The sequence below is a fragment of the Microcaecilia unicolor genome, chromosome 1 (assembly GCF_901765095.1).
Source record: "Microcaecilia unicolor chromosome 1, aMicUni1.1, whole genome shotgun sequence".
In the NCBI taxonomy this organism is placed as follows: Eukaryota; Metazoa; Chordata; class Amphibia; order Gymnophiona; family Siphonopidae; genus Microcaecilia; species Microcaecilia unicolor.
The window spans coordinates 672,897,008-672,924,696 of record NC_044031.1 but is presented as its reverse complement, the minus strand read 5'-3'; the positions used below and the strand labels follow the sequence as shown (position 1 = coordinate 672,924,696).

At 44.0% G+C, this 27,689-nt stretch overlaps 1 protein-coding gene across 1 annotated transcript; it reads right to left on the bottom strand.

The window, feature by feature from the left end:
- Positions 1 to 573: 573 nt before the first annotated feature.
- On the bottom strand, positions 574 to 27,365 carry CHRNB4 (cholinergic receptor nicotinic beta 4 subunit). The gene is made up of 6 exons (XM_030190361.1): positions 27,245 to 27,365; positions 19,235 to 19,380; positions 8,784 to 8,828; positions 8,564 to 8,673; positions 3,383 to 4,355; positions 574 to 1,639 (listed from the first exon to the last, which is right to left on the bottom strand). The coding sequence occupies exons 1-6, from the start codon at positions 27,297 to 27,299 to the stop codon at positions 1,496 to 1,498; spliced, it is 1,473 nt and encodes a 490-aa protein (XP_030046221.1). The 5' UTR covers positions 27,300 to 27,365; the 3' UTR covers positions 574 to 1,495.
- Between the last annotated feature and the right edge of the window lie 324 nt (positions 27,366 to 27,689).

Genomic DNA, 27,689 nt, shown 5'->3' with positions numbered 1-27,689 from the left:
TGTTTGACTCACAGAAACACAGGACTCTATCAAGTCATTGTTGCAGTTACACAAACTGTGGCTCATGTTCAAAGCACTTACAAAGTTCCATAGGTTACTATGAAACTTTGTGGAACCACATTGGTCTACCCCCTTCTTTTTGTTTGTGTTGTGGTGTTTTGTTGTTAGGGGAATACTTCTGCTAATTTTTTTGCCTATTTTTATCCAGCTAGAGCACATTAACCAGAATGCACTAGCTGGTTAATGCAGATATGCCCATTCTCTACCATGTCATACTTCTTCCGCATTTTGTGGTAGTCTGTTGGTGCACGCTAACCACACCTTTAAGGCTTAACACCCTTTAGTAAAAGGGCTCTTAAACTTCCTTCAGTTTCAGGAAGTAAAAAAAAAAATCCACAGAAAAAATTGTGCCAACAAAGCCTGCAAAGAACACTGAAGGGCTTTTGCCCAAAATTGTTAACTGAAGAACCAGGAAAAAGTCTGCAGTACTTTTTGCACATATTATTATTATTATTATTATTAATAAATACCAATTTTATGCATTATTGTATACAGATATGTAATAGACAGGCAGACAGGACACATAGCAAGAAATAAAGCTAAGACATCAAGACTATGATGGAGAAGGATTAAAGTGGATTAAAGTGAGGATATTAAATGACTATCATTAAATATGTTTCTGGGATTCATTATCTCTATTTCAAAGCATTGCCAGCAAACTGACTGTACATGTTTTGCCTAATCATTAAATCTATCTCCAAGTTCCCAGTTCAATCAAAGGCTTAAGCGTATGCACCATGATCATTAAGATCTATTTGCAAGTTGGGATCCCCTTTTTACCAATACTTGGAATATACCTAGCTTTTGGATCGCATCTTTCACATTCTTACAGTTGTTCCATCCAGTGGCAACTGATGGGCCAAACTCTAAGTGATGCAGAATAGTAGCATCTACCCCCCTCTCCCCCATTCCCATCCCTATCTCATTTTACAATGGCTGCTCTTATCTAATCATACTTCCCAGGCTCATTCACACTAGGGGCTTCGTCCTGCTTCTTCTTTGCTCAGTCCCAGACCAGCAGTGTAGGTTCAACTCTGACCACCTAGGTATAAAGGATCTGGAAGCTACATAACTGGGTGTCCTGCTCTGCTAACTAGACTCCCTCCTTCTAATGCAAGATGAGCCAGTTTGGTTACAATGACTTCGACAAAGAACTTCTGTTCTCCAGAGGTCCTTCCCTTTCTCCAGCTTTTATTCAGAGGAACTCAGGAAGCATTCATTACTAACCCTTCAACAGAAGAAACAAACAGGTCGAGGAAGCAAAGGCTGCTTCGATTAAGCATAGTTATCTTGAGAAATGATTGCACCATTGCACTTTAACAGCAGCCACCACTGGCCCTATTTCCAAGGAAAATGCTAGTTTTATACAAAATACCAGGGGAACAACACATAATATTGTTCAGATAATAATTGCATGTGCACGCCAGGCTCTGTATTATGAAGGATTAGTGACCACAGAGTTGCTTTGAAAGAGAGGTTGCATAAATAGCCCAACAGTTCCCAGCACACAAACAAAGATGAATATCCATAGGAAGAGTCTGTCCACTACCATGGCCACATATTTCCAGTCTTCAATGATCTGCAAAATGAAAAACAGGAATTACAGATCTAGCAATGCACATTGTCCATAAGAAATTTCAGAGAAAAATTCTAGTATTTAAGATAGACCATGTAGAGAAAAATTCCATGCATGCCACATCCCTAATATATTTATTCCATACTGAGTACAGTAATCATTGCATTTTAACATTTCTTCAGAAACCATTAAATAATCTACTGCAAGAATTAGAATAAGTGATTCAACAGACCCTCTCTGGCCAATCACTTATGACTGATATCATAGAACTCAATGACATCACAAAGGTACTTTGCAGACCAATCACAAAAACCTGAGAGAGCCACAGTAGGAATTCATTGAACATCAGGTGGTATTTGTCAATAATGGGGAAGCTGACTGCTTGTCGAACCAATGGGTTAGGATGGTAGTTTGCCAGTACGTATTCACTGCACAGAATGGATAGGTGTGACTAACCACCATCTCCCTCATGCCAGCCCCGTATCTCTCTCACTCTTCCCTTTTCCTCCTTAGATATGCATACAATCACATGCATGCACTTTCACTCTTCAGACACATAAATATACTCTTGCTCTTCAGATACACACATGCACCCACTCTCATTCTTCAGGCACACACATGCACTCTTTTGCTCTTCAGACAGATATACACTCTCTTCTGGTGTTGTGTTGCTGCCTGCTGCTCATGTGCTAATTCAGTGAGTGCCCCCACCCCCCATCATCAGTTTTGCCGACCATCATGTAAAGTTCTTGTGTTTTCTGCCAACTCCTTCTTAGTCTGCAGCAGCAGCCCCCTCCCATTTCCCCCATTTGTCTTACATTCTTACCCTTTCAGAACAATCCCATTTCCTTCCAAGACATTCACTGGTTCTACTGGCTCTCAAGAGCCCAGTCTTCCTGTGATTAGAGCAACCTTTCCAGAGCCTGGATCCCACCACATTCTCTGCACTGGAAGGGAGGAGAATTGGAGGGCTAAACTCTGAAAAAAATATCTAGGTGATTCTGGCTTCAAGAGAGTTAATTTAGAAATCTATAGTGTCCTGAAAAAATCCAGACAGTTGGCAATCTTATCCTCCTGAGCACATCTAACAGGGCTCACCTAAGCTTTTGGGCCCTAGGCACCTGCTTAGTTTACCAATGCATTAATCCAGCCCTGGCCCTATCCAAAATGGAATTGGCTAAGAAAGGGGCTGTGGCTATGACAATAGTCACACTGATGGTGTTCAGGCCAGTGAACTAAATATTGGAAAGATCGATATTCAAAGTGATTTGACTGGACCGAAATGACTCCTGACCAGTTAGATCACCTGTTTGGGGCTAACCGGTTATTGGGGGGGAGGGCATTCTGTGGTCAGAGTCAGCACTTGACTGGTTAAATGCCAATATGCAGTACTTAAGTGGCCATGGTAACTGCATAAATAGGACCATATAAAAGGCAGTCCTATCTTTATCCAGTACCCCAAAGCTCGTTCAGTGCTGAATATCGCACTTAACCGACTACGGTTTTAGCTGGCTCTGAAAACCCGGAAATTCAATACTGAAGCTCGGACATGACCCAGCACTGAATTTCCAGGCATAATGGCAATGGCAGTCAGCAAAGTACTGAGCACCGCCAGCTGAATATCAACCCCTGGATTTGTAAATTATTCTTAAAATGAAATTGAATTTTGTTTTCTACTTTTGTTCTTCATCCTAGAATATTGGGAATAGTTAGCAAAACTTGAAGCATAACAATTTTTTTTCTTACACTCTGACTATCATCATCACTTTTCATGTGGTCTGCAATAAATCTGACCCCATCCATTGCTTCTTGAACTTCGGAAGAAACCTTCATTGAAGATCTTAGCCTTAGGTCATTAAGGTTGTTTAGTTTATCAGCCACGTCAGTAATTTTCATATCATAATTTCTTGGAGAAGAAATGTTCATAGGGTTAGTGTGATTCCTGTAGACTTCTGTTGGCTCAAGACGCAAGTTTTCAAAGTTATTCTTTCTACGGTTGCATAGCTTCTGGATAGATGCATTATGCTTTGGTCGCTTCATAAATAAACATCCTGGAAGTCTCTCAAGGAAAATCAGTTTTACCCATGGTGGCATACTGTGTGTGCTGGGAGATCTGTGATGGACATTAAGCACACAAACCGTAGTAATTATTGAGAACGTTACTAGCACCATAGTGAACATGAGATACTTTCCAATCAGTGGAACATCTAATGATGTTGGTGGGACAATTTTGGATATTAAGAGTAAAAACACAGTCAGAGCAAGCAGTACAGATATACATAATGTCATCTTTTCACCACAGTCTGAAGGGAGATAGAACACCAAAATGGCTAAGGACGTGATGAGTACACAGGGAATAATAAGGTTGATGGTATAAAAAAGAGGCTTCCTTTTAATTATGAAATCATATGTTACATCAACATAAGTTGGATCCAAGGGGTTTACAGTTCTTCTTCCAGGTAACTCAATGAGATCCCACTCCCCACTGGGAGTAAAGTCATCCAACTTTGCAAACGGGCTTGAAAGCACCAAGTCAATCTCTGTGTGATCATATGTCCAAGATCGAAATTTTAAGGTGCAGTTTTGTTGATCGAATGGGAAATGTTTCACTTCAATTTTGCAGGCACTCTTGTAGATGGCAGGGGGTAACCAGGAGATGCTTCCATTGCTTTTCACAATCGCATTAGTATACAAAGAGACTTCATAAGTACCATCAGCACTAAAAAAAAAAAATAGAATACAAAAAGCATCAACATGAGAAATATAATTTATAATTGGGGACCATCAGAAATATGGCAAACAGAAAGTAGAAGGCAGCAGGTCTGTTTTGATAGCTTTTAAGTATCAGTAGTGAGATAATTTTTGCTTTGGTTTCCTTGTATCTGTTGCCATAGGGGGTCTTTTACTAACGCTTAGTTCGAGTTATCTGCAGCAGGGCCCATTTAAGTTTCCAAAATATTCCTATATCTCTGATCCTAAGAAGGCCGCCGAGAAGGGGGGGGGCAGGGGGGAAAAATTCCCCGAGCCCAGCACCACAGTCCCTCCACCCCGCCGCCCTCCGTCCACCACCGGGCCGGGCCCCCTGAATTCAAATCATAGTGCCTCACCTCGACCTCGCTCCGTGTGAAAGAAGCACAGCAGTGGCAGTATGCAGATCGCCTCCCTTCGGGCCTTTCCTCCCCTGTGTCTTACATGCATCACTTGTAGCTGTTCCAGGGGGCATAGTTTGAGCAGAACGGAGGCAGAGTTATAATATTTTTATTACATTCAGCATTTGTAGATGTTTCTAGGGGCATAGCTTGACAGAGCGGAAGAAGAGTTATAATATCTTTATTACATGCACCACTTCTAGGTGTTCCATGGTCAAGATTTGGCATAACAGAGGCAGAATTATGATATCTTTATTACATGCACCACTTGTAGGTGTTCCAGGGGGCAAAGCTTTGGCAGAACGGAGGCAGAGTTATAATACTCTTATTACATTCAGCACTTGTAGATGTTTCAAGGGGCATAGCTTGGCAGAGCGGAAGAAGAGTTATAATATCTTTATTACATGCACCACTTCTAGGTGTTCTGGGGTCATAGTTAGGACAGGATGGAGGCAGAGTTATAATATCTTTATTACATGTACCACTTGTAGGTGTTCCAGGGGGCAAAGCTTTGGCAGAACAGAGGCAGAATTATATCTTTATTACATGCACCACTTGCATGTGTTCTGGGGGCATAGTTTGGGCAGAAAGGAGCAGAGTTATAATATCTGTATTACATTGTTTGGTTAATAAATCCTTGGAGACGTGAGACGTTCTGTGGGATTGGAGAAGAGTGGATGTGGTCCCGCTTCACAAAAGTGGTGATAGGGAAGAAGCTGGAAACTACAAGCCGGTAAGCCTCACTTCGGTTATTGGAAAAGTAATGGAAGCGATGCTGAAGGAAAGGATAGTGAATTTCCTGGAAGCCAATAAGTTGCAGATCCGAGACACATGGCTTGACCAAAGGTAAATCCTGCCAAACGAATCTCATTGAATGCGTTGACTGGGTGACCAGAGAACTGAATCATGGACGTGCTATAGACGTAATCTACTTAGATTTCAGCAAAGCTTTTGACATGGTTCCCCACAGGAGGCTCTTGAATAAACTTGACAGGCTGAAGATAAGACCCAACGTGGTGAACTGGATTAGGAACTGGTTGACGGACAGACGCCAGAGGGTGGTGGTTAATGGAATTCACTCGGATGAGGGAAAGGTGAGTAGTGGAGTGCCTCAGGGATCGGTGCTGGGGCCGATTCTGTTCAATATATTTGTGATGACATTGCCGAAGGGTTAGAAGGTAAAGTTTGCCTTTGTGCGGACGATACTAAGATTTGTAACAGAGTGGACACCCCGGAGGGAGTGAAAAAACATGAAAAAGGATCTGCAGAAGCTAGAAGAAGGGGTATAAGATTTGGCAATTAAAATTCAATGCAAAGAAATGCAAATTGAGGCACTTAAGGAGTAGAAATTCCCAGGAGACGTATGTGTTAGGCGGTGAGAGTCTGATATGTACGGACGGGGAGAGGGATCTTGGGGTGATAGTATCTGAGGATCTGAAGGCGACGAAACAGTGTGACAAGGCGGGGACCGTAGCCAGAAGGTGCTAGCTGTATAGAGAGAGGTGTGAACCAACAGAAGAAAGGCGGTGTTGATGCCCCTGTACCAGTGGCGTAGCTACGTGGGGCCTGAGGGGGCCTGGGCCCCCGTAGATTGGCCCTGGACCCCTGGCGACGATCCCCATTGAACCCCCCTCCCGCCACGCCGCCACATCAGATACCTTGTTTGCTGCAGCCAAAGCGAGTCTTCTTTAGTTCAGCGCCGGAGTAGCGCCTTCGTTCAAGGAAGTTCCTGCTGTGATCAGCTATTTCTGACGCCTTATGTCCTGCGTGTAAGGAGTCAGAAACAGCTGATCACAGCAGGAACTTCCTTGAACGAAGGCGCTAGTCCGGCGCTTAACTAAAGAAGACTCTCTTCGGCTGCAGCAAACGAGGTACCTGATGCGGCGGCAGGGCGGGCGGGGGAGGGTTGGTGGCGGGAGGGGGGTCCAATGTGGCGGCGGCTGCGGTGGCTGGGGGAGTTGGTGGCGGGAGGGGGTCCAATGTGGTGGCTGCGGCTGCTGGGGGGAACGACGGAGTGGGTGGTGGCTAAACAGTGCCCCCCCCCCCACCTCGGGCTCTGGCCCCCCTCCCAGCGAGGTCTGGCTACGCCCCTACCCTGTACAAGTCATTGGTGAGGCCCCCCCTGGAGTATTGTGTTCAGTTCTGGAGGCCGTATCTTGCTAAGGATGTAAAAAGAATTGAAGCGGTTGCAAAAGAAAAGCTACAAAATGGTATGGGATTTGCATTACAAAGACGTATGAGGAGAGAGTTGCTGACCTGAACAGGGGTGATATGATACAGACATTCAAATATTTGAAGGTATTAATCCGCAAACAAACCTTTTCCGGAGATGGAAAAGTGGTAGAACTAGAGGACATGAAATGAGATTGAAGGGGGGGCAGACTCAAGAAAAATGTCAGGAGTATTTTTTCACGGAGAGAGTGGTTGATACTTGGAGAACTCTTTTATTAAAAAAGAAACGCAAAGCCATACAGAAACATATAACCCCAAACCAATATATACAAACAAGTCCCCCACCTTAAATCCACCTATCTACCTATATACACTGTCAACCCCCACCCATCCTAAATGAAATTAAATGAACATAAAATTCAAATAAAACTCGGAAGCCAATTCAAAATAAACTGTCCAACCCCTCTATGGAGGTTTCAAGTGCACATGCCTCCACCAAACATTGGTCTTGCTATCCCCTCCGCCACCCGTTCCCACTGGGCTACCCCCTGGACCGCCCGAACCACCTCCCAACTAACGCTGTCGGCTGATCGGTAGTCCTGGTGCAAGGAGACCCCACACCGAGCCATCCAGAGGCTAAACCGAGTATCATCGAGATGAGGAACTCCGTCACCGGATCTAACCACCCACCTCCCCCCTGCCGCCCGTAAACCCAATCTGCATATGAATATGAATTAAAACTCGGGATGTGTAATAATGCTGCTACCTGCCACATACCATTCGTGTAAAAGGGCAATTCCCGTAAAAAATGTTCCATCGTTTCCTCCCTCCCACGCACTCCCCCCTTGGGCAATCCCGTTCCTGCACATGCAGTGGTTGATACTTAGAATGCCCCTCTGCGGGAGGTGGTGGAGATGAAACGGTAACGGAATTCAAAAATGCGTGGGAATAAACATAAAGGAATCCTGTTCAGGAAATGGAATGGATCCTCAGAAGCTTAGTGGAGATTGGGTGGCAGCACCGGTGGTGGGAGGCGGGGCTAGTGGTTAGGAGGCGGGGCTAGTGCTGGGCAGACTTCCACGGTCTGTGCCCTGAAAATGGGCAGATACAAATCAAGGTCAGGTATACACATAACGTAGCACATAAGAGTTTTATCTTGTTGAGCAGACTGGATGGACTGTACAGGTCGTTCTCTTGCCGTCATCTACTATGTTACTATCCAGCTTATTTTCAAAAGAGAAGGGCAGCCATCTCTCCTACACAAATCGGGAGACGGCCACCCTTCTCTCAGAGGTGCCCAAATCGGCTATTTGCCTAAATATGTTTGTCTATCCTTGCCATGTTTCAAATTCTGCCCTATTTTCGTGGCAGAAAAAAAATTACCCAGACAAGAAAAAGGAGGGGTGGGCTATTCTCAAAGGGGCAAATTTATGTGAATAAAAGCTGATTTTATCTTCATAATCTTTTGAATATTAATGTACTAGTGTAATGGATCATGACCAAAGTGTGCTCCTCTCTAGTATAAACATTCTTGGTTGCCCCAGGCCTTTCCTCCCTCCCCAAAGACTCCAATTGCTCACCCAGCTGGTGTTTCAGGTCCACTTACTTATTGTACAGCACAATGTCCGGGAGCCAGATTTGCTTGGGGGGGATCCTCAATTTCTTTATCCCATCGTAAGCAGCTGGTTCCCAAGTCAAACGGTAATCAACCCAATCCTAAAGGAGTACATATACATTTGAGATAAAATTAGTTTAATGTTATTGCTCTTCACACATCCATTATCTGCACAGTCGTATTGAATATTATACCATTATGTAGTAATTACCTGGTTTAGCCACACATTTATTGTCATAATCTGGTCACGTTCATTCTGGAAAAACAAAAACAGAACAAAAGAGAGATAAAATCTTATGAGGGATTTTTTTTCTACCCAACATATTTGGGGAAGGGGTGGGCAGGAATATGGCTGCAGCTTTATGATAGGTTGTACAAATGCCTTTGTTGCAACATATCCAACAGCCTCATTAATCAGCAAATGCAAATAGGGTTATAATTTATTTTCTTACATAGACCCAAGCTGCCATTAGAAAGCAATGCAATTGACAAAAATTGTCATAAATAAGTTATGCAAAATCAAAGGCTTGTGGTTTTAAAAATTAGATTAGAACAGAAGTCTTGTATATACATCATCACCATGGAAAATGAAGAACCAACAACTGGCTCTATTCACCCAAATTCAGTTTGGTCTTTATTGGTTAAATAACTGGGGATATTTAGGTTTTGCTACATGGTAAAACAGAAAAACACCAGAACGGCATTAACCATAGAGGAGTCAGTCTCTGTGAATCATATGGTGAGACAGAAGATCCACAAGTACAAAGAAAATGTGCCAGAAAGATACAAAAATATTTCCCATTGTACACTCGGAGACATTGCTTATACATGTTGCATCCTACAAACTCCAGAGGGAAACTCTTTTAGCACAATGCAAGTCCTACAGTGAGCGTTAGCAGTAAATTTGAGAGAGTGAGGTCATACTTCATATACTCTGGCTTAGGAATGAAGTTCATTATGTCCATGGTATAAGTACATAAGTAATGCCACACTGGGAAAAGACCAAGGGTCCATCGAGCCCAGCATCCTATCCACAACAGCGGCCAATCCAGGCCAAGGGCACCACAAGCGTCCCAAACGTACAAACATTCTATACATGTTATTCCTGGAATTGTGGATTTTTCCCAAGTCCATTTAGTAGCGGTTTATGGACTTGTCCTTTAGGAAACCGTCTAACCCCTTTTTAAACTCTGCCAAGCTAACCGCCTTCACCACGTTCTCCGGCAACAAATTCCAGAGTTTAATTACGCGTTGGGTGAAGAAACATTTCTCTGATTTGTTTTAAATTGACTACACTGTAGTTTCATCGCATGCCCCCTAGTCCTAGTATTTTTTGGAAAGCGTGAACAGACGCTTCACATCCACCTGTTCCACTCCACTCATTATTTATATACCTCTATCATGTCTCCCCTCAGCCGTCTCTTCTCCAAGCTGAAAAGCCCTAGCCTCCTTAGTCTTTCTTCATAGGGAAGTCGTCCCATCCCCGCTATCATTTTAGTCGCCCTTCGCTGCACCTTTTCCAGTTCCACTATAACTTTCTTGAGATGCGGTGACCAGAATGAACACAATACTCAAGGTGCGGTCGCACCATGGAGCGATATAACGGCATTATAACATCCTCACACCTGTTTTCCATACCTTTCCTAATAATACCCAACATTCCATTCGCTTTCCTAGCCGCAGCAGCACACTGAGCAGAAGGTTTCAGTGTATTATCGACGACGACACCCAGATCCCTTTCTTGGTCCGTAACTCCTAACATGGAACCTTGCATGACGTAGCTATTATTCGGGTTCTTTTTTTCCCACATGCATCACCTTGCACTTGCTCACATTAAATGTCATCTGCCATCTAGCCGCCCAGTCTCCCAGTCTCGTAAGGTCCTTCTGTAATTTTTCACAATCCTGTCGCGAGTTAACGACTTTGAATAACTAATCTATTTTGGAGACATTGAGCCCCAGAAGAAATAGTGAAGAAGTATTACCTTATTTCCTTTCCATTTCTCAAGCAGGAAGGGGAAGCTGAAGGGCATAGGCATAGTTTAACTGTTCCATTTGGTGGGGCAAAGGGTGGGCTGTGACATATTAGCATATCATTTGCATATATACATCTCATACATATTGTCGAGGGCAGGAGGCTTCCAACACAGACTAGCTGCCTCTCAGCATTCTGTTTCTGGCCACACCTTCCTTAAACACAGTTCTCAAGAGCCATTCCATAGTATTAGTCACCAGGCTTTATTAAGGCATCAAACATTGCAACATAGTCATAGCGTCAGGTGCCTGGTTAACCCTTCAGTATCCATAGCAAGTTGGTTCCAGTCTGTCTGCACAGTCTCTCCCCCAGGCTCCCTCTCCTTCAGGCAAACCTGAGGCAACCAGGCCTGACCATCTCTGGTGTTTTGGTATCTTCACTCTCCCCTCCCCCCCCAACCCTTCTCTTCTTTTCACTTTCCCTTTTCCCAATTCTGAGGTGAGTTCCCTTCCTTCAGTCTTCTTCCCATTAACAAACAGTTCCCCCAAACAAACCCCTCAAAACACAGCCCTGGCTTTGTATTTCTGAGCCATAAGGGCTGGGGCAGCCTCCTCTCTTGTCGAGTCCTTCACACTAGCCCTCCCCCAGGCTACTTTACTAACAAAACACAGTCCTCAGCCATCAGAAGCCTCCAAAGGCTCAAATAAAACTTCTCTTCAAAACTTCTCTTCTCCGCTGAGTCTCCTCTTCAGCACCATGGTTATTTCTCGCCCATCTCTGGTCTCAGGCTGCCCTTCTCTCCAGGGGCTTACACCATCCAGTTCTATCACTCCTTGACTGAGCGTATATTTCTGGATCCTACTTGCCCTGGGCTAGATAACATACTTACCCCCTACAAGCCTTTTGTGTCCACCACTTCCTGGTTATGCATCTACTTCAGAGTCCTCCATTCCCCAGGCTAGATAACCTGCTTCCTAGACAAAGGCTTACTGGGGTTTTCTATCAAGGGGGGGGGGGATCTCTCTTCTCGCCCTCTCCTCTCTGTGTCTGGTTCTCTCTCTTTCTTGGCTTCCTATCTGTGGGAGTTCTGCAACCCATCCCCTGGGCCCCTCCCACCTGTGAGTGGCCACTAGAGGGTTTAAAGCAACTGGAACCTTCCTCCTATTGACTTCACTCCTCTCCCTTCCTGGGATTCCAGCCGCTGTTTTCCTTCTTCCATTCTCAGCCCATATTCCCTCTTGAAGCTCCAGTCATATACCATTCCAAATGGAGAACAGAGGGCTCTAAGCCCTGGGACCATAGTCTTACTACCACAATATTCATTATGGTTATCTCAAAAAAACAGAGTGGATAGGCAACCAGTTTATTGGACAGTGAAGATTTTTTTTTCACTGAAATAAGCCAGCACCAAAGGAAGTTTGTCTAATGGTGCCCCCACTCACATCCTGATGAATTATCAAGGGCAGTGCACCCCTTCCCCTCGCTACTGCAGCCTGCTCTCTCTTTCTCCCTCTCCAAAGCTCTGCTCTTTCTCTGTTCTCTCCCCCTCCTTTATCCAGTTCTCCCTCTTCCTCCAGTACTCCAGTATTTTCCCCATACCACGCCAGTGTGAACCTTATAAATGCACAGGCTCTAGATGTAGAAATGCTGTACTCGGGAAGCAAAATAGCTTACCTTCCAGAATAACATCTTCCAATGGGTTAGTTTTGTGTATTTCATAACCAGTCTCGGCTCAGGCCCACCTGAAAATTCTGACACCCTTATGGCTGGAAGGGATCCCCAAGACCCGCCAGCTGAAGATGTCCTTCGGCAGCCAGAACAAGAGATTTTCCTACCTGCTTCGGCTGGCGGCACTTTCCATCTGTTGCCACTGAACCAACACCCCCCCCCCCCCCACACACACACACACACACATACCTCATGCTTGTTTTTCGCACATGCCTTAAAACCAAGCATGTGCAGGAGGGGAGAGGCCAGCATGGCGGCAACGGGTGGAAAGTGCTGCTGGCAGTAGTAGGTAAGAAAATCACTTGTTCTGGCCACCAGGCATCTTCAGCTGGCAGGGCTTAGGGATTCCCTGCCAGCTCAGGTATTTATTTTATTCTTTGGGGTCAGTGGTGCAGGACAGGAGCAAAAAAGCATACGTGTGCGGGGGAGGGGGGAGGATTGTATGCGGGGCAGGGGCAGAAAGTGCAAGCGGGGGGGGGGGGGATTGTATGCCCACCCAGTTTCTGCTCAGACCCACCCAGAATACTATGTCTGGCTATGCGACTTGTCCGTAACACTTACAGGAATGAACCTCACTCTTAAATTAGACTACACTGCCTAGAGATGACCTCAGACTCTCAGATGTACTGTTAATGTTAATCTCAACACTTTCCATTCTGTCAAAAACAGCCTTCTTCAGAAGTCTGTAGGGTGTGGTATCAACAAGGAACATATGCACTTTGATATGTAACCTATTGATGTTGCACCTTACAGATTTCTGAAGGAAGTCGTTTTAAACATAATGAAAGATTTGAGATGAACATTAACAGTACACCAGTTTACCATGATCACTAATTAGAAAAGTGGACTGTTACAAATCCCTAGGAAGAAAATATATCCTAGAAAAACATCCTACCACAAAAGGGGCTCAAGGATCCCACCATTTCTACCTCTCCCCTCCCCCACCCCCACCCCCACACAGAAATACAGGGCAATTCTACAACAGGACACCTATATTTAGGCACCTGGTAGGAGCCTATTCTAAAAGGAAGGTAGGCAGCTACTTTTCTTCAAATGTAGGTGTCCTGTTACAGAACTGCCCTTAAAATATCCCTTCCAAATCCTCTTTTCTCACTGAAGATTTTGCAGCACAGTTTCCCCATTTTCTTGCTCCTTACGCTGACCTACACTTTGCCCTTCAATCCATCATAGGCAGTCAGTGACTCAACTATTCGGGGAGGTTCAGATGGATGGGACTAAGGTGGGGTAGGATGGGGTATGTTGGGGTGATAAAATCCTTATGGTGGGGGGGGGGGAGCAACTCCTATATCAACAGTAAAGGTACAGTAGGAGCATTTTTGAACACAGCAGGGAAGGACCCCTTTAAGTTGCCTTTGGTGTTCAGCAGCACTTGAACAGAAATCCTGTGGTTACCAGTAACCGTAATGTGATTTGCCTAGTAGGTCACCAAATGGCCACCAGGCTTCATATCTGCTGGCCTTCAGTTTATTGTTGGATTACAAAACATGTTTGGAATAAGTATCATCTGTAGCAGCTGTACCTAATGGTTAAAGCAGCAGGCTGCCAACCAGGAAAGCCAGGGTTCAAATCCCATTACGGCTCCATGATTTCTTGGACAAGTTGCTAAACACTCCATTGCCTCAGGTACACACTTAGACTGCAAGCCCTCTGGAAAAAGGAAATATCTGCTGTACCTGAATGTAACTTGCCTTGAGCTACTACTGAGAAAGGTGTAATCTAATCCAGTATCAGGAATATTTTAAAGTAATACAAAAAAAAAAACCTTAACAATGTCACTCAGGAACTATAGAGCAATTCAAGGAACTATACTGTAATAGCACTAATTTCCCAGAGTCACACAAGAAGGGCCTATCTAAGAAAAGATTGCACCATAAACATTGTGGTGGGCACTAGATCATCAGTATACCTACTGAAAAACTAAACAAGCCAGATTAGTACAGATTGATGCTGCACAGACATTCAATGCAAGCAGAACACCTGGGGCCCTGTTTACTAAGCCGCGCTGTAGGCACGCAAACATTTTAGCGCGCACTAACAATAGAGACACCTATAGGAACCTAATGGGTGTCTGTATCGCCGCACTAAAAAATTCGTAAACAGGACCCATGCAGGCTTATTTTTGAAAGAGAAAGACGCCCATATTTCGACCCAAATCGGGAGATGGGCGCCCTTCTTGCATGGGCGCCCAAATCGGTATAATCGAAAGCCGATTTTGGGCGCCTCCAACTGCAGTCTGTCGCAGGAACGAACAAAGTTGATGGGGGCGTGTCGGAGGCATGGTGAAGGCGGGACTGGGGCATGTTTATCGGCCGAGGAGAGATGGGCGCCCTCGGCCGATAATGGAAAAAAGAAGGGCGGCAGTAGCGAGAATTTGGGCCACTTTTTTTGGATCCTTTTTTTCACGAACAAGTCCCCAAAAAGTGCCCCAACTGCCCAGATGACCACTGGAGGGAATCGGGGATGACCTCCCCTGGCTCCCCCAGTGGTCACTAAAAAAAAAAAAGAACTTTAAAAACGTTTTTTCCAGCCTGTATGCCAGCCTCAAATGTCATACCCAGCTCCATCACAGCAGTATGCAGGTCCCTGGTGCAGTTGTTAGTGGGTGCAGTGGACTTCAGGCAGGTGGACCCAGGCCCATCCCCCCCTACCTGTTACACTTGTGGTGGTAAATGTGAGCCCTCCAAAACTCACCTGAAACCCACTGTACCCACATTTAGGTGCCCCCCCTTCACCCCTTAGGGCTATGGTAGTGGTGTACAGTTGTGGGGAGTGGGTTTGGAGGGGGGTTGGGGAGCTCTGCACCTGGAAGCAATTTGTGAAGTTCACTGCAGTACCTGGCAGAAACCCAAATCGTGGCAACACTCCATACTAAAAATCTCAGGGCAAGAATGTCTGTCTCAATAGCAGACTATGGACTTTTCCTCCAGGAATTTGTCCAAACCTTTTTTAAACCCAGAAACGCTAACCGCTGTTACCACATCCTCTGGCAAAGAGTTCCAGAGCTTAACTATTTCTTGAGTGAAAAATATTTCCTCTTATTTGTTTTAAAAGTATGCCCAAGTAACTTCCTCGAGTATCCCCTAGTCTTTGTACTTCTGGAATGAGTAAAAACATTGATCTACTCGTTCTACACCACTTAGGATTTTGTAGACCTAGAGATACAGTGGTGGAAATAAGTATTTGATCCCTTGCTGATTTTGTAAGTGTGCCCACTGACAAAGACATGAGCAGCCCATAATTGAAGGGTAGGTTATTGGTAACAGTGAGAGATAGCACATCACAAATTAAATCCGGAAAATCACATTGTGGAAAGTATATGAATTTATTTGCATTCTGCAGAGGGAAATAAGTATTTAATCCCTCTGGCAAACAAGACCTAATACTTGGTGGCAAAACCCTTGTTGGCAAGCACAGCGGTCAGACGTCTTCTGTAGTTGATGATGAGGTTTGCACACATGTCAGGAGGAATTTTGGTCCACTCCTCTTTGCAGATCATCTCTAAATCATTAAGAGTTCTGGGCTGTCGCTTGGCAACTCGCAGCTTCAGCTCCCTCCATAAGTTTTCAATGGGATTAAGGTCTGGTGACTGGCTAGGCCACTCCATGACCCTAATGTGCTTCTTCCTGAGCCACTCCTTTGTTGCCTTGGCTGTATGTTTTGGGTCATTGTCGTGCTGGAAGACCCAGCCACGACCCATTTTTAAGGCCCTGGCGGAGGGAAGGAGGTTGTCACTCAGAATTGTACGGTACATGGCCCCATCCATTCTCCCATTGATGCGGTGAAGTAGTCCTGTGCCCTTAGCAGAGAAACACCCCCAAAACATAACATTTCCACCTCCATGCTTGACAGTGGGGACGGTGTTCTTTGGGTCATAGGCAGCATTTCTCTTCCTCCAAACACGGCGAGTTGAGTTCATGCCAAAGAGCTCAATTTTTGTCTCATCTGACCACAGCACCTTCTCCCAATCACTCTCGGCATCATCCAGGTGTTCACTGGCAAACTTCAGACGGGCCGTCACATGTGCCTTCCGGAGCAGGGGGACCTTGCGGGCACTGCAGGATTGCAATCCGTTATGTCGTAATGTGTTACCAATGGTTTTCGTGGTGACACTGGTCCCAGCTGCCTTGAGATCATTGACAAGTTCCCCCCTTGTAGTTGTAGGCTGATTTCTAACCTTCCTCATGATCAAGGATACCCCACGAGGTGAGATTTTGCGTGGAGCCCCAGATCTTTGTCGATTGACAGTCATTTTGTACTTCTTCCATTTTCTTACTATGGCACCAACAGTTGTCTCCTTCTCGCCCAGCGTCTTACTGATGGTTTTGTAGCCCATTCCAGCCTTGTGCAGGTGTATGATCTTGTCCCTGACATCCTTAGACAGCTCCTTGCTCTTGGCCATTTTGTAGAGGTTAGAGTCTGACTGATTCACTGAGTCTGTGGACAGGTGTCTTTCATACAGGTGACCATTGCCGACAGCTGTCTGTCATGCAGGTAACGAGTTGATTTGGAGCATCTACCTGGTCTGTAGGGGCCAGATCTCTTACTGGTTGGTGGGGGATCAAATACTTATTTCCCTCTGCAGAATGCAAATAAATTCATATACTTTCCACAATGTGATTTTCCGGATTTAATTTGTGATGTGCTATCTCTCACTGTTACCAATAACCTACCCTTCAATTATGGGCTGCTCATGTCTTTGTCAGTGGGCACACTTACAAAATCAGCAAGGGATCAAATACTTATTTCCACCACTGTATGCTTTCACAGATTCTTAAAGGAAATGTTTAAGTCTCTTCCACCAGTGCAAAAGCTATATTATTTATTGACTATCCGGGCAAAATCTGAAGAAAAGAAGGAAGATCAATCATTGCTGGATGTATCATCAGATAGTCTGGATGTAACAACATTGATAGAGCAGACGGTGGAAATTAAAACAAAAGCTACATTGCTTATTCCTTTTAATTTTTACAAGATAAGGATGCTTTGTTGAGATTATATCTTCAAAATTCACAGCCCAGTTTTTTGGGTGGGAAGGTACAGATTTTTCCTGATGTTTCCAAATGAACCAAGGAAAGGAGAAGGAAGTTTTGGGGTATGAGACAAGAAGTGGTATCTTTGTGAGCCCGTTTCCAGCATGGTTTCCCTGTAAATGTGTTCTTCTTTTCAAGGATAAAAGCTACATTTCTTTGAACTGCCTCAGTTGCACAGATGTTTGAATTCACAGGGTATCTTGGGCTCTATGCAATGGTGTGCAGGAGCCGGCTCGCAAGAGCCTGTTAAATTTTTTTACCAACTTGCAAGCCGGTTGTTCTTGAGGGCAAGCCGGCTCTCCTTCCTCCCTCTCTCCCTCCCTCCCAGCTACAGGGTCCGGGTCCCTCCCCTCCCTTTTCCAGCGAATTCTTCGGGGCAGGCAGTCTTGCCTGCCCGCTGCCGGCGCTGACCCTCCCCCGCTGCCGGATCGCTCTTTAAAAATGGCCGCCGAGACTTCCAGCGGCGGCCTTGCAAGACTTCTGCTGAAGTCTTGGAGGCCACCCTTGTAAGTCTCGGCAGCCATTTTGAAGAGCGATCCGGCAGCGGGGGAGAGTCAGCGCCGGCAGCAGGCAGGAAAGACTGGGGATCTTTCCTGCCTGCCCCGAAGCATCTGCTGGACAACCTCAGTGGCTGGAGAGGGGGCAGGGGAGAGAAGGGAGTCGCTGGACATGGGTGGCTGGAGGGGGCAGGGGAGAGAAGGGAGTCACTGGACATGGGTGGCTGGAGGGGGGCAGGGGAGAGAAGGGAGTCGCTGGGCATGGGTGGCTGGAGGAGGGGGGCAGGGGAGAGAAGGGAGTTGCTGGGCATGGGTGGCTGGAGGAGGGGGGCAGGGGAGAGAAGGGAGTTGCTGGGCATGGGTGGCTGGAGGAGGGGGGCAGGGGAGAGAAGGGAGTCACTAGACAGGTGGCTGGAGGGGGGGCAGGGGAGAGAGGAGGGTTGCTGGACATGGGTGGATGGAGGGGAGGGCAGGGGGAGAGAAGGGTCACTGGACATGGGTGGATGGAGGGGGTAGGGGAGAGAGGAGGGTCGCTGGAAATGGGTGGATGGAGGGGAAGCAAGGGGGAGAGAAGGGTCGTTGGATATGGGTGGATGGAGGGGAGGGCAGGGGGAAGAGGAGGGTCGCTGGACATGGGTGGAGGAGAGGGAAGGGAGAGAGAAGAAATGCTGGACATGGATGGAGGGGAGGGAAGAGTGAGGAAGGAGATGAGATGAGGGAAAAGGAAGAGAGGAGAAACGCTGCACATGGACTCACAGAAACAGAAGTCTGCGCGGCTGCATTGCTGATTTGGAAGGGCAGGCTTCTACATGGAATGTTGCTAGTGGATGAGTAGCCTAGTGGTTAGTGCAGTGGACTTTGATCCTGGGGAACTGAGTTCAATTCCCACTGCAGCTCCTTGTGACTCTGGGCAAGTCACTTAACCCTCCATTGCCCCTGGTACAAAATAAGTACCTGAATATATGTAAACCGCTTTGAATGTAGTTGCAAAAACCTCAGAAAGGCGGTATATCAAGTCCCATTTCCCTTTCCCCATTAGCACTCACCAGCTTGCCCACAAACATTTAGGAAGACTATGCACTAATAAGTGTTACCCATATTTAATGTGCATTAACACAGGCATTGTCTAATGCAGGAGTGTCCAATCTTGGTCCGTGAGAGCAACAATCCAGTCAGATTTTCAGGACTTCCCCAATGAATATGAACGAGATCTATTTGCATGCACTGCCTCCATCGGATGCAAATCGATTTCATGCACATTCATTGTGAAAATCCTGAAAACCTGACCAGGCGAGGGCTGAGGTTGTACAATGTTGCTGTAATTTGTATGTATAGTAACAGTATTTAAATAAGCAAGAATAGTGGTTGGCTGCCGTAATGGTCACTATAACGTCACATATTCTTTCACTTACCACACTAATGAGCTGTGCTAGGGATACATGTAGATGTATCGATACCAACTGGGAGTTGTTGATGACTGGTCTTATTAGCTTATTGTATCTGCTTTCATTGAGAAGTTGTTTTATCAGCTTCTCTTCAGCATCAGAAGCACTGCTTCCTATAAAACATGATATAATTGCATTAAAAAGCTGAAATACGAGTAGGACATTCAAAGGATTACCACCACAATGCCTGAAGAATAGGTACTGATATGTCTGTAATATTAAAATGCCGCAAGAATTTATTTAAAAGTTATGTAGACACTTCAGTAATATAACTGCAGTCCACGACAGTATTCAATAACAAACTGGAAGTGGCATTATTGAGCACATCCAGAAATGTGCTCAATTAGACAAAGAATGTGGTTCAACAACTGGGACTCTGCACTACTGATTTAGCTTCAAACAATGAGAGTGGCAGTGGCAGTGGTGAAAAAAAACTCAGAGCTCTCTGACACCTTGCTGGCTCTTTGATATTTATGGGGAAAATGTGGACAAGATCATCATATTAACCCCCCCCCCCCCTCCATTTACAAAGCCACACTAGTGAATGGGCTGTGTCGGCATTACCGCACCGGCAGCCGCTAGCGCGGTTTTATAAACAGGGGGGTAAACAAGGAGTGACTAAATTTATTTATTTGCTGCATTTATATCCCACATTTTCCCACCTATTTACAGGCTCAATGTGGCTTTCATTAGGCAGCAATGGAGATCGCCATTAACGGGAGAGAAATTCAGATTATTAATACAATTAAGGTACATAATAAATAACAGATAAATAAGGAGTAAATAAATAATTCATATCAGGCATATGAGATCAAGGACAAGGTATAACATACAATAATAATAATGTGATTAAAGTAACCTAATAGTAAGAGTTCAAGATTGATTTGTTCTGGTGTAGTTTTGAAGTTAAGTCTTTTATGAAGGATTCATTTCATAAGACTCTTTAAACAGGTTGGTCTTCAACAGTTTCCGGAAAGTTATCAGATCATGCGTTGTTTTTATGGCATTCGGTAATGCATTCCACTTTTGCGTGCAGATGTAGGAGAAGCTGGATGCATGTAATGCTTTGTATTTAAGTCCTCTGCAATTGGGATAGTGGAGATTTAAGAAAGTGCGTGATGAAGTTTTTGTATTTCTTGCTAGTAAATCTACTAGATCTGACATATATGATGGGGCCTCTCCATGAATGACTTTATGAACTAAGGTGCAGATTTTGAATGTAATTCGATCTTTTAGTGGACGCCAATGTAAGTTTTTTCTGAGTGGTTTGGCGCTTTCATATTTCGCTTTTCCGAATATGAGTCTGGCTGCAGTGTTCTGGGTAGTCTGGAGTTTCTTAATAATTTGTGCTTTGTATCCTGCGTAGATGGAATTGCACCATAGGCATCCACTAGTAATGTATTTATTTATTTAGGGGCCCTTTTACAAAAGCGCTGCAAGCCTACTGCGGGCCTGTCCCATGGCAATTTGGATCTACCACCAGGCTCCCAGGCCATTTCCTTCCTTTAAAAAAGCCTTTTACTGATGGTGAGGCAAATCTGCTCGCTGACGCCACTACAGGGCCCCTATTACTGCTGTTTGATAAAAGAAGCCCTATTTCCATGATGGCCTGAAAAAATGTTTATTTATTTTCCATTTTCATAGTGTGTCTTACCCAAAGCATCCCACAATAAGCCAATGCAAGCATAAATAGTAAAGAGTAATGATACAGACAGAGAGAACTTGGGAACAATGAGAACAAAACTGGAATGAAAAGCGCATAATTAGGGCAGTGGGATTAGGTGAATGTTTAACCTGACACAGGGTAATGTGGCCGCCATTTCAGTCACAATTCATCATAGATATGATTTATCATACTTCTGAGTATCTAAAAGAGAACCAAAATTCTGAATGAAAGATATCGCATAAGCCTATACAAAGAAGAAAACCAAACCAATCCATGAGACATTCTCTTAGGCTTTTTCGGATAGTGTCATGATTGTCGCAGTTGTCCAGTTCTTGCTGCATCCGAGTAAGTGGAGCCGATGTTTCAGCCATTGTTCTGTGGCTTTCTTCATGTTGTGAAGAAATGTCAGTTCCACTTACTCAGATGCAGCAAGACTCAGACAACCACAGCAATCAATCCATGAGACCTTTATTTCTGCTTCACTGGTGAATGATATTGAAATGATGTAACAAACGGAGACTAGTCAAATTCAATGCAAAAACAAGAAAGTAGGATTAGAATTTTCCATGCCCAAAAGCCAGCTTCTGTGACAGCACCTGGAATAAGAGGCTTGGGGATCCTCCACCCCCCCCCCCCTCCAAATAATAATTATCATGCCTATTCCTAAGAACCCCAAGGTTAGCATGAACAAAGTATTTAATTATAGGCCATAGTCTTCCATAGCACTGTTAGTTAAGGTTATGGAAAGCCTGATATCAAGTCAGCTCATGGACTATCTGAAGGCTCATACTATCATACATAGTTCTCAGTCAGGGTTTAGGCCCTCACACAGTACAGAGACAGTCCTTACTACCCTGATTTCCAACTTCCAAATGAACCTAAGTCGGGACAAGAAAATCTTGATCCTACAATTTGATATGTCTAGTTCTTTTAATACAGTGGACCACGATATTTTATTGGGCCTGATGGATCAGTTTGGCATTTGCGGAGAAGTCCTGCAATGGTTTGCTGGTTTCTTAAAGTCTAGGCAATATCAAGTTACCTGGTAATTTATCTTCGTCCTCGATCTCTGTATGTGGAGTTCCCCAGGGTTCCCCGCTTTCTCTCATTCTGTTTAACATAATGATGCCCTCCCCCTCCCAGGTAGATTTCTAGGTTCACGTGACTTTAACACCTTTATTTATGTTGATGATGTTACACTTTACTTACCATTTATGGAGAACTTAAATGAAGTCCTGCCTAGAATTAACTCCGGCTTAGATTTAATGGAATCTTGGGCTGTTGCTTTCAAACTGAAGCTAAATAGAGACAAAACCAAGTTCCTAATCCTAACTAATTCTGCTCACCCAATGACTAACAAATACTTCTCTACTGATAATGTGTCTTACCCTTTTTCTGCCACCTCGAAAATCATGGGAATAACTATCAACCAGTATTTATGATTTGAACCACAGGCTTCTGTGGTAGTTTCAAGTGTCTTTAATTCTCTATGGAGATTAAAAAGACTGAGGCCTTTCTTATCAAATTCAGTATTTCATTCTTTAGTACAATCCTTAGTGATGTCCAAGTTTGATTATTGTAATGCTGTTTACTCAGGTTTGAAAATCTCAGCCCAGAACACTGCAGCCCATCTTGTATGCAAAGCCCCTCGGTTTACCAAATCAGTCCCTCTTTTAATCAAGTTGCATTGGCTTCCTAAAAATGCAAGAGTCACCTTTAAACTTTTGCCCATGTTTATCAAATGTTGTTCAATCTTCTACTTGATTATATGCAACACTTGCTGCGGTTACCATCCTACGTCAAGAGACTATCTACTTCTCCATTTTCCGAATTGTAAGAATCTCTGTTATAAATCAATTCATGATGCCAGTTTCTCATACTAAGCTACTAAATAATAGAATTCCCTCCCAAAGTCAGCTAGGTGTGTTTCTGATTACCTAAAACAACTTAAATTGTCGAAAGCATTTTTATAGTGAATTCCTTGCCACTGTTGACCACTGTAATTATCTTAGCTAGTTTGTTATTTTCAAATAAGTCATTCTGCTGCTATGATGTTATACCTCTTATTGTCTTTTACTTTTGTTTAATCCTTATTGTACTTTGCTTTAAAGTTTGATGTAAGCCACATTGAACCCAAACTTGTTTGGGATAATGTGGGGTATAAATGCTATAAATAAATAAATAAATAAATAAATAGTGCATCTATTACAAAATAGTGCACTGCTTAAAAGGGGCGTAGCCAGTCTTTGGCGAGAGGGGGGTCCAGAGCCCGAGGTGAGGGGGCACATTTTAGCCCGGTACTGCCAACCCCCCCCCCCGCCATTGCCGACACCCACCCCCCCCCCCCCGCCACCACCAACTTTGCCCCCCCAATGACAACACTCTCGACCCCCTCCCGCCGCCAACCCGCCGTCGCCTGCCTTTGCTGCTGGGGGACCCCAACCCCCACCAGTCAAGGTCCTCTTCTTCTCACAAAAGGCTTCCTTCTGTGATATATGTACAATGTGCAGGATGTCAGAAACAGAAGGAAGCCTTTTTGCGAGAAGAAGAGGACCTTGGCTGGCAGGGGTTGGGGTCCCCCACCAGCAAAGGCAGGTGACGGCGGGAGGGGGGTCCAGGACCAAATCTATGGGGGCCAAGGCCCCCCTGGCCTCACATAGCTATGCCACAGGTTTAGCAATAGTGAATCCTATTATGTAATAGTGCACTATTTGAACACTGAGCAATGGGCACTATTGTCTAATAATACACCATTGTATAAGTCTCTGGTGAGGCCCCACTTAGAGTACTGTGTGCAATTCTAGAGACCGCACCTACAGAAGGATATAAACAGGATGGAGTCTGTCCAGAGGGCGCCTACAAAACTGGTAAGTAGTCTCAGTCATAAAACATATAGGAACAGTTCTAGGATCCTCAACATGGAAGAGAAGTGGGTATTTAAATACCTCAGTGGCGTTAATATACAGGAGGTGAGCCTTTTTCAAATGAAGGAAAGCTCAGGAATGAGAGGGCATACAATGAAGTTAGGAGGAAATAGGCTTAGGAGGAATCTAAGAAAATACTCTTTCACCGACAGGGTGGTGGATGTGTGAAATGGCCTCCCGGCAGGGGTCGTGAAGATGAGGACTGTGTCAGAATCTAAGAAAGTGTGGTACAGACATGTGGGATCCCTTAGGAAAGGCAGTTTGTGGTTAGTGAGGATGGGCCACTGGGCCCTTATCTTCCATCACATTTCTATGTCTATGTTTCTCTGTTTCATTTGAACACTGAGCAATAGAGAGCACTTTTGGTGACAGGAAAAAATATGAAATTTCAGAGTTTTCCAGTTTCAGGTTAAAAGTTATATGAAATAAATACACAAGTCTAAAAAAAAAATAGCACACCCAAAGTTTCACCATGTTTATGATGCCTACTGTGAGAAGTAGCTGAATGAAGTTACCACTCATTTTTAAGTGAGCTGCACTATATTCAGGTTTCAGCCTCTGCTGTTTTCAGTTGCAAAGGCTTAGCTGTAGGGACTGATCCCCAATTTAAGGACAGGAATGCAAACTCAGGAACGGGGCAGGCTAGTGTGTCAAAAAATAATTTTAAAATACAAATACCCTGCTGCAGTAGGAAACAAACTGCAATCCTCAGCAGCTCTTCCATTAAAAAAAACATATTGTATAAATAGAATTCAAGAAAGGAATACACAAGAGTAGTCGACCCAATGGTACCCATGTACTACAGTCCCTCAGTGAGGAAGGGAGGAGGAAGGACATGAGTATAAAGCATTTCTACATGAAATCATGTTTTACATGCAAAACATGAATCTTACAAAATTGCATGGATGTATGCACACATCCAAGCACACATGCAGACAGGTATTTCTGGAGGATGGGATTTTGGTCAGAGTTGCAAAATGCAAGCATACATTATAAAATTTACTGCATGCAATTCTGTGGTATCATATAATCACCTCACTTGGAGAAGATTTTTATTGATCAATTGATCGATTAGGATTTATTTACCACCTTTTTTAAGGAATTCACTCAAGGCGGTGTACAGTAAGAATAAATCAAACATAAGCAGTAGACAACTTCAGCAGTAAAAATATTCAAACAACAATACAAAGTATGGCATAGGATACTACTTACAATGTCAATGACATGTATTATCAATGATACTACAATGATAATGGCCAGACCATCAAGAGCAAACACCCAACTCATCATGTGTTCAATCAGTATTTTATATTTCTTAAATATCCTCTTGATATCCACAGGAGGATATTAATAAATACTGATTGGATCCATAAGGAGTGAGTGCTCTCAGTTTTGAAAGAGTTTTACTGAGCCCACCCTCTGATGGTCTGTTCATTATAACATTTGCACACGCCTGCATAGAGTGCACTGCATCTGTTTGTAGCTGCCTTCATTGAACAGATGTAACTTTGTGTAAGAACATTTGAGCACTACTACCTTTCCTGTACATACATATGTTGCCTTTATCAAATACCCTAAACAGAAGTCTTTCTGTTTAGGAGTTTTGATAGTGTCTCTCCTTCGGATTTCTTCTTTCATTGGCCTTTATCAAATAGGCATGAAGTAGGTTTGTGTTTGATTGTTTTTATACCACGAATGTCAGGCTATATATTACTATATCCCAAGCAGTCTCAAATATAAATTGTAAATAACTACATCTACTCAGGATCCTATCCTAAGACGAATCTATGTCCATTCAAACAGACCTCAACTGCACAACTCCCAGCTCCACTACTTCATTGCTCTAAGCTTTAGTGCTCTCTCGTCATCGGTATTTCCCTATCAAAACTGCATTTACATATAATTGGAATCCAATGCGCAAAATGTTTACATTTATTCACACTTATCTTTAAGCAGAAAGAAGTTTAAATCGACAGCTTTTTCATGACCAAGCTGTGGCTATAGATGTGTTCGGCATAAGGGGCAGTTCTTTGATACCCATGGGGCGAAACATGACATGTGTTAGGATAAATAGTCCCCTTGTCGATTTAAACTACTTAAATAAGATATTATATGTAAATGCAGTTTTGATAGTGAAAGACCGATGACGAGAGTCACGAGAGAGCACGTAAAGCTTAGCGCAATGAAGTAGTGGAGCTCGGAGTTGTGCTGTTGAGGTCTGTTTGAATGGACATAGATTCATCTTAGGATCCTGAGCGATTATTTTTATAGGCACATACATTGTTATTACCCTCCATATGCACAGCAATACGCCAAGTCGTGGTCTACTTAGTTTAGCAGATTAATTTGAAAATATGACAGCACACTGAGAAACATTTCAGTAGCCAAAGAATTAAGAATGGTGGGGTAACTTTTAATACAGAAACCGCCCGAGCAAGCTGTCTTGTAATCTACAGAATTAGTGGGAAGTAGTCAGTATGAAATCTTCAGAACACTGCCTGGTGTTAATGTTGACTTCTATCCTGAAATGCAATGCCAGGAGATCTAAGACGTATTTTAGATTGCTTAGATTTCTTAAGCAGTATAAATGATGACTCGATTGGTAACTTGTCCAGGCCATATTGATTCTTAAGATTTTTAGAATATTGCTGAAATTTTAGCGCCAAAACGCGTGAATGACTAGGAGTGATTTTCTGTGTTACCTATAACTATTTGAACAGAATATTATTGAATTTTATAAGAAAATGAATGAATAATACAAGAAAATGTTACGTGCCCTTAAGTGTATATACCTATATTGTCTATGCCTCGTGTTCCCAAAAAGAACGATCGATTCGTGAAAGTATTAAATAAATATAGGAATAAATAAATAAATAAATGCATCTATGTACGTTTTAATAGAAGCAGTAAGCTTGGCAGGCGGACATTAACAATACACAGGAATAGGAATAGCTTAGTTCTAGTCGAGTTCCGCTTTCTTGTAGGGTTGTGTTTGCGTTTCGATTCCAGGGCACTGCTGCTGCAAGTTGCTTATATGCACTTTTTAACAGAAGCAGAAAGCTTGTTGGATGGGCATTAAAACACACACAGGAATATGAACAGCTCAGCTGTGAAAAAGGTAAAAGACGGATAGTGCGGGATCCCCCGGATTCTCTCGGATCCTTGGTGTTCCAATACCAGGGCACTGCTGCAAGTTGCTTATCTGTATATTAAGCTGTATATTCAGCACAGAAAGTACGAATTGACTATTAACATGTCAGGTCCGAGTCGACTGTTAAAAGTTCTGTAAAACACCATTGGCTTATATTCACAGATCAGCCTATGTCCATCCATCTCTGACAAAATAAGCACATAATTGTTACAAATCTAAAGACAGGTATCACTCACCAGTAAGGAGAAGTGAAAGCAAGACGAGCAGCATGAGCCAGAACATCCTCCCCATAGCAACTGTGAGCTAGTGATATGAATAATAGTTCCGCGGGAGAAATCACTCGAGATCATCTGAGCCGTCAGGAGGAGACAGCGGCCAAGCCTTCAGATTTGGCTGCGGCGGGCATTAGGACCCAGCGGAGCAGAAGCAATCGCAAGGTGCAGCTGTGAAGGAAGAGTACGGTCCCTCCTCCCCCACCACACAGTTAAACTGATTTAGCAAAAGCGTGCACAACCAAAGTTAATCGCACTTCAGGTCGCTTACGGTTTGGAAACAGTAAAATTACCACTAAATCTAATCTTTTAAGGGGCCACTCAGCAGCCGTCTTCTTAAAACAATGTAAGGCTCCTCCGGTCCATCACTGATACGCTATTATAACATATGAGCCCAGCAGCCCAGGCA

Excerpts from the sequence above, each read along its gene's own strand:
- CHRNB4 (XM_030190361.1), bottom strand. The coding sequence starts at position 27,299 with ATGGGGAGGATGTTCTGGCTCATGCTGCTCGTCTTGCTTTCACTTCTC. Across the intron at positions 19,381-27,244 it reads GCTTTCACTTCTCCTTACTG|GAAGCAGTGCTTCTGATGCT; the intron begins GTGAGTGATACC and ends CATGTTTTATAG. Across the intron at positions 1,640-3,382 it reads GTGATGATGATAGTCAGAGT|ATCATTGAAGACTGGAAATA; the intron begins GTAAGAAAAAAA and ends TTCATTTTGCAG.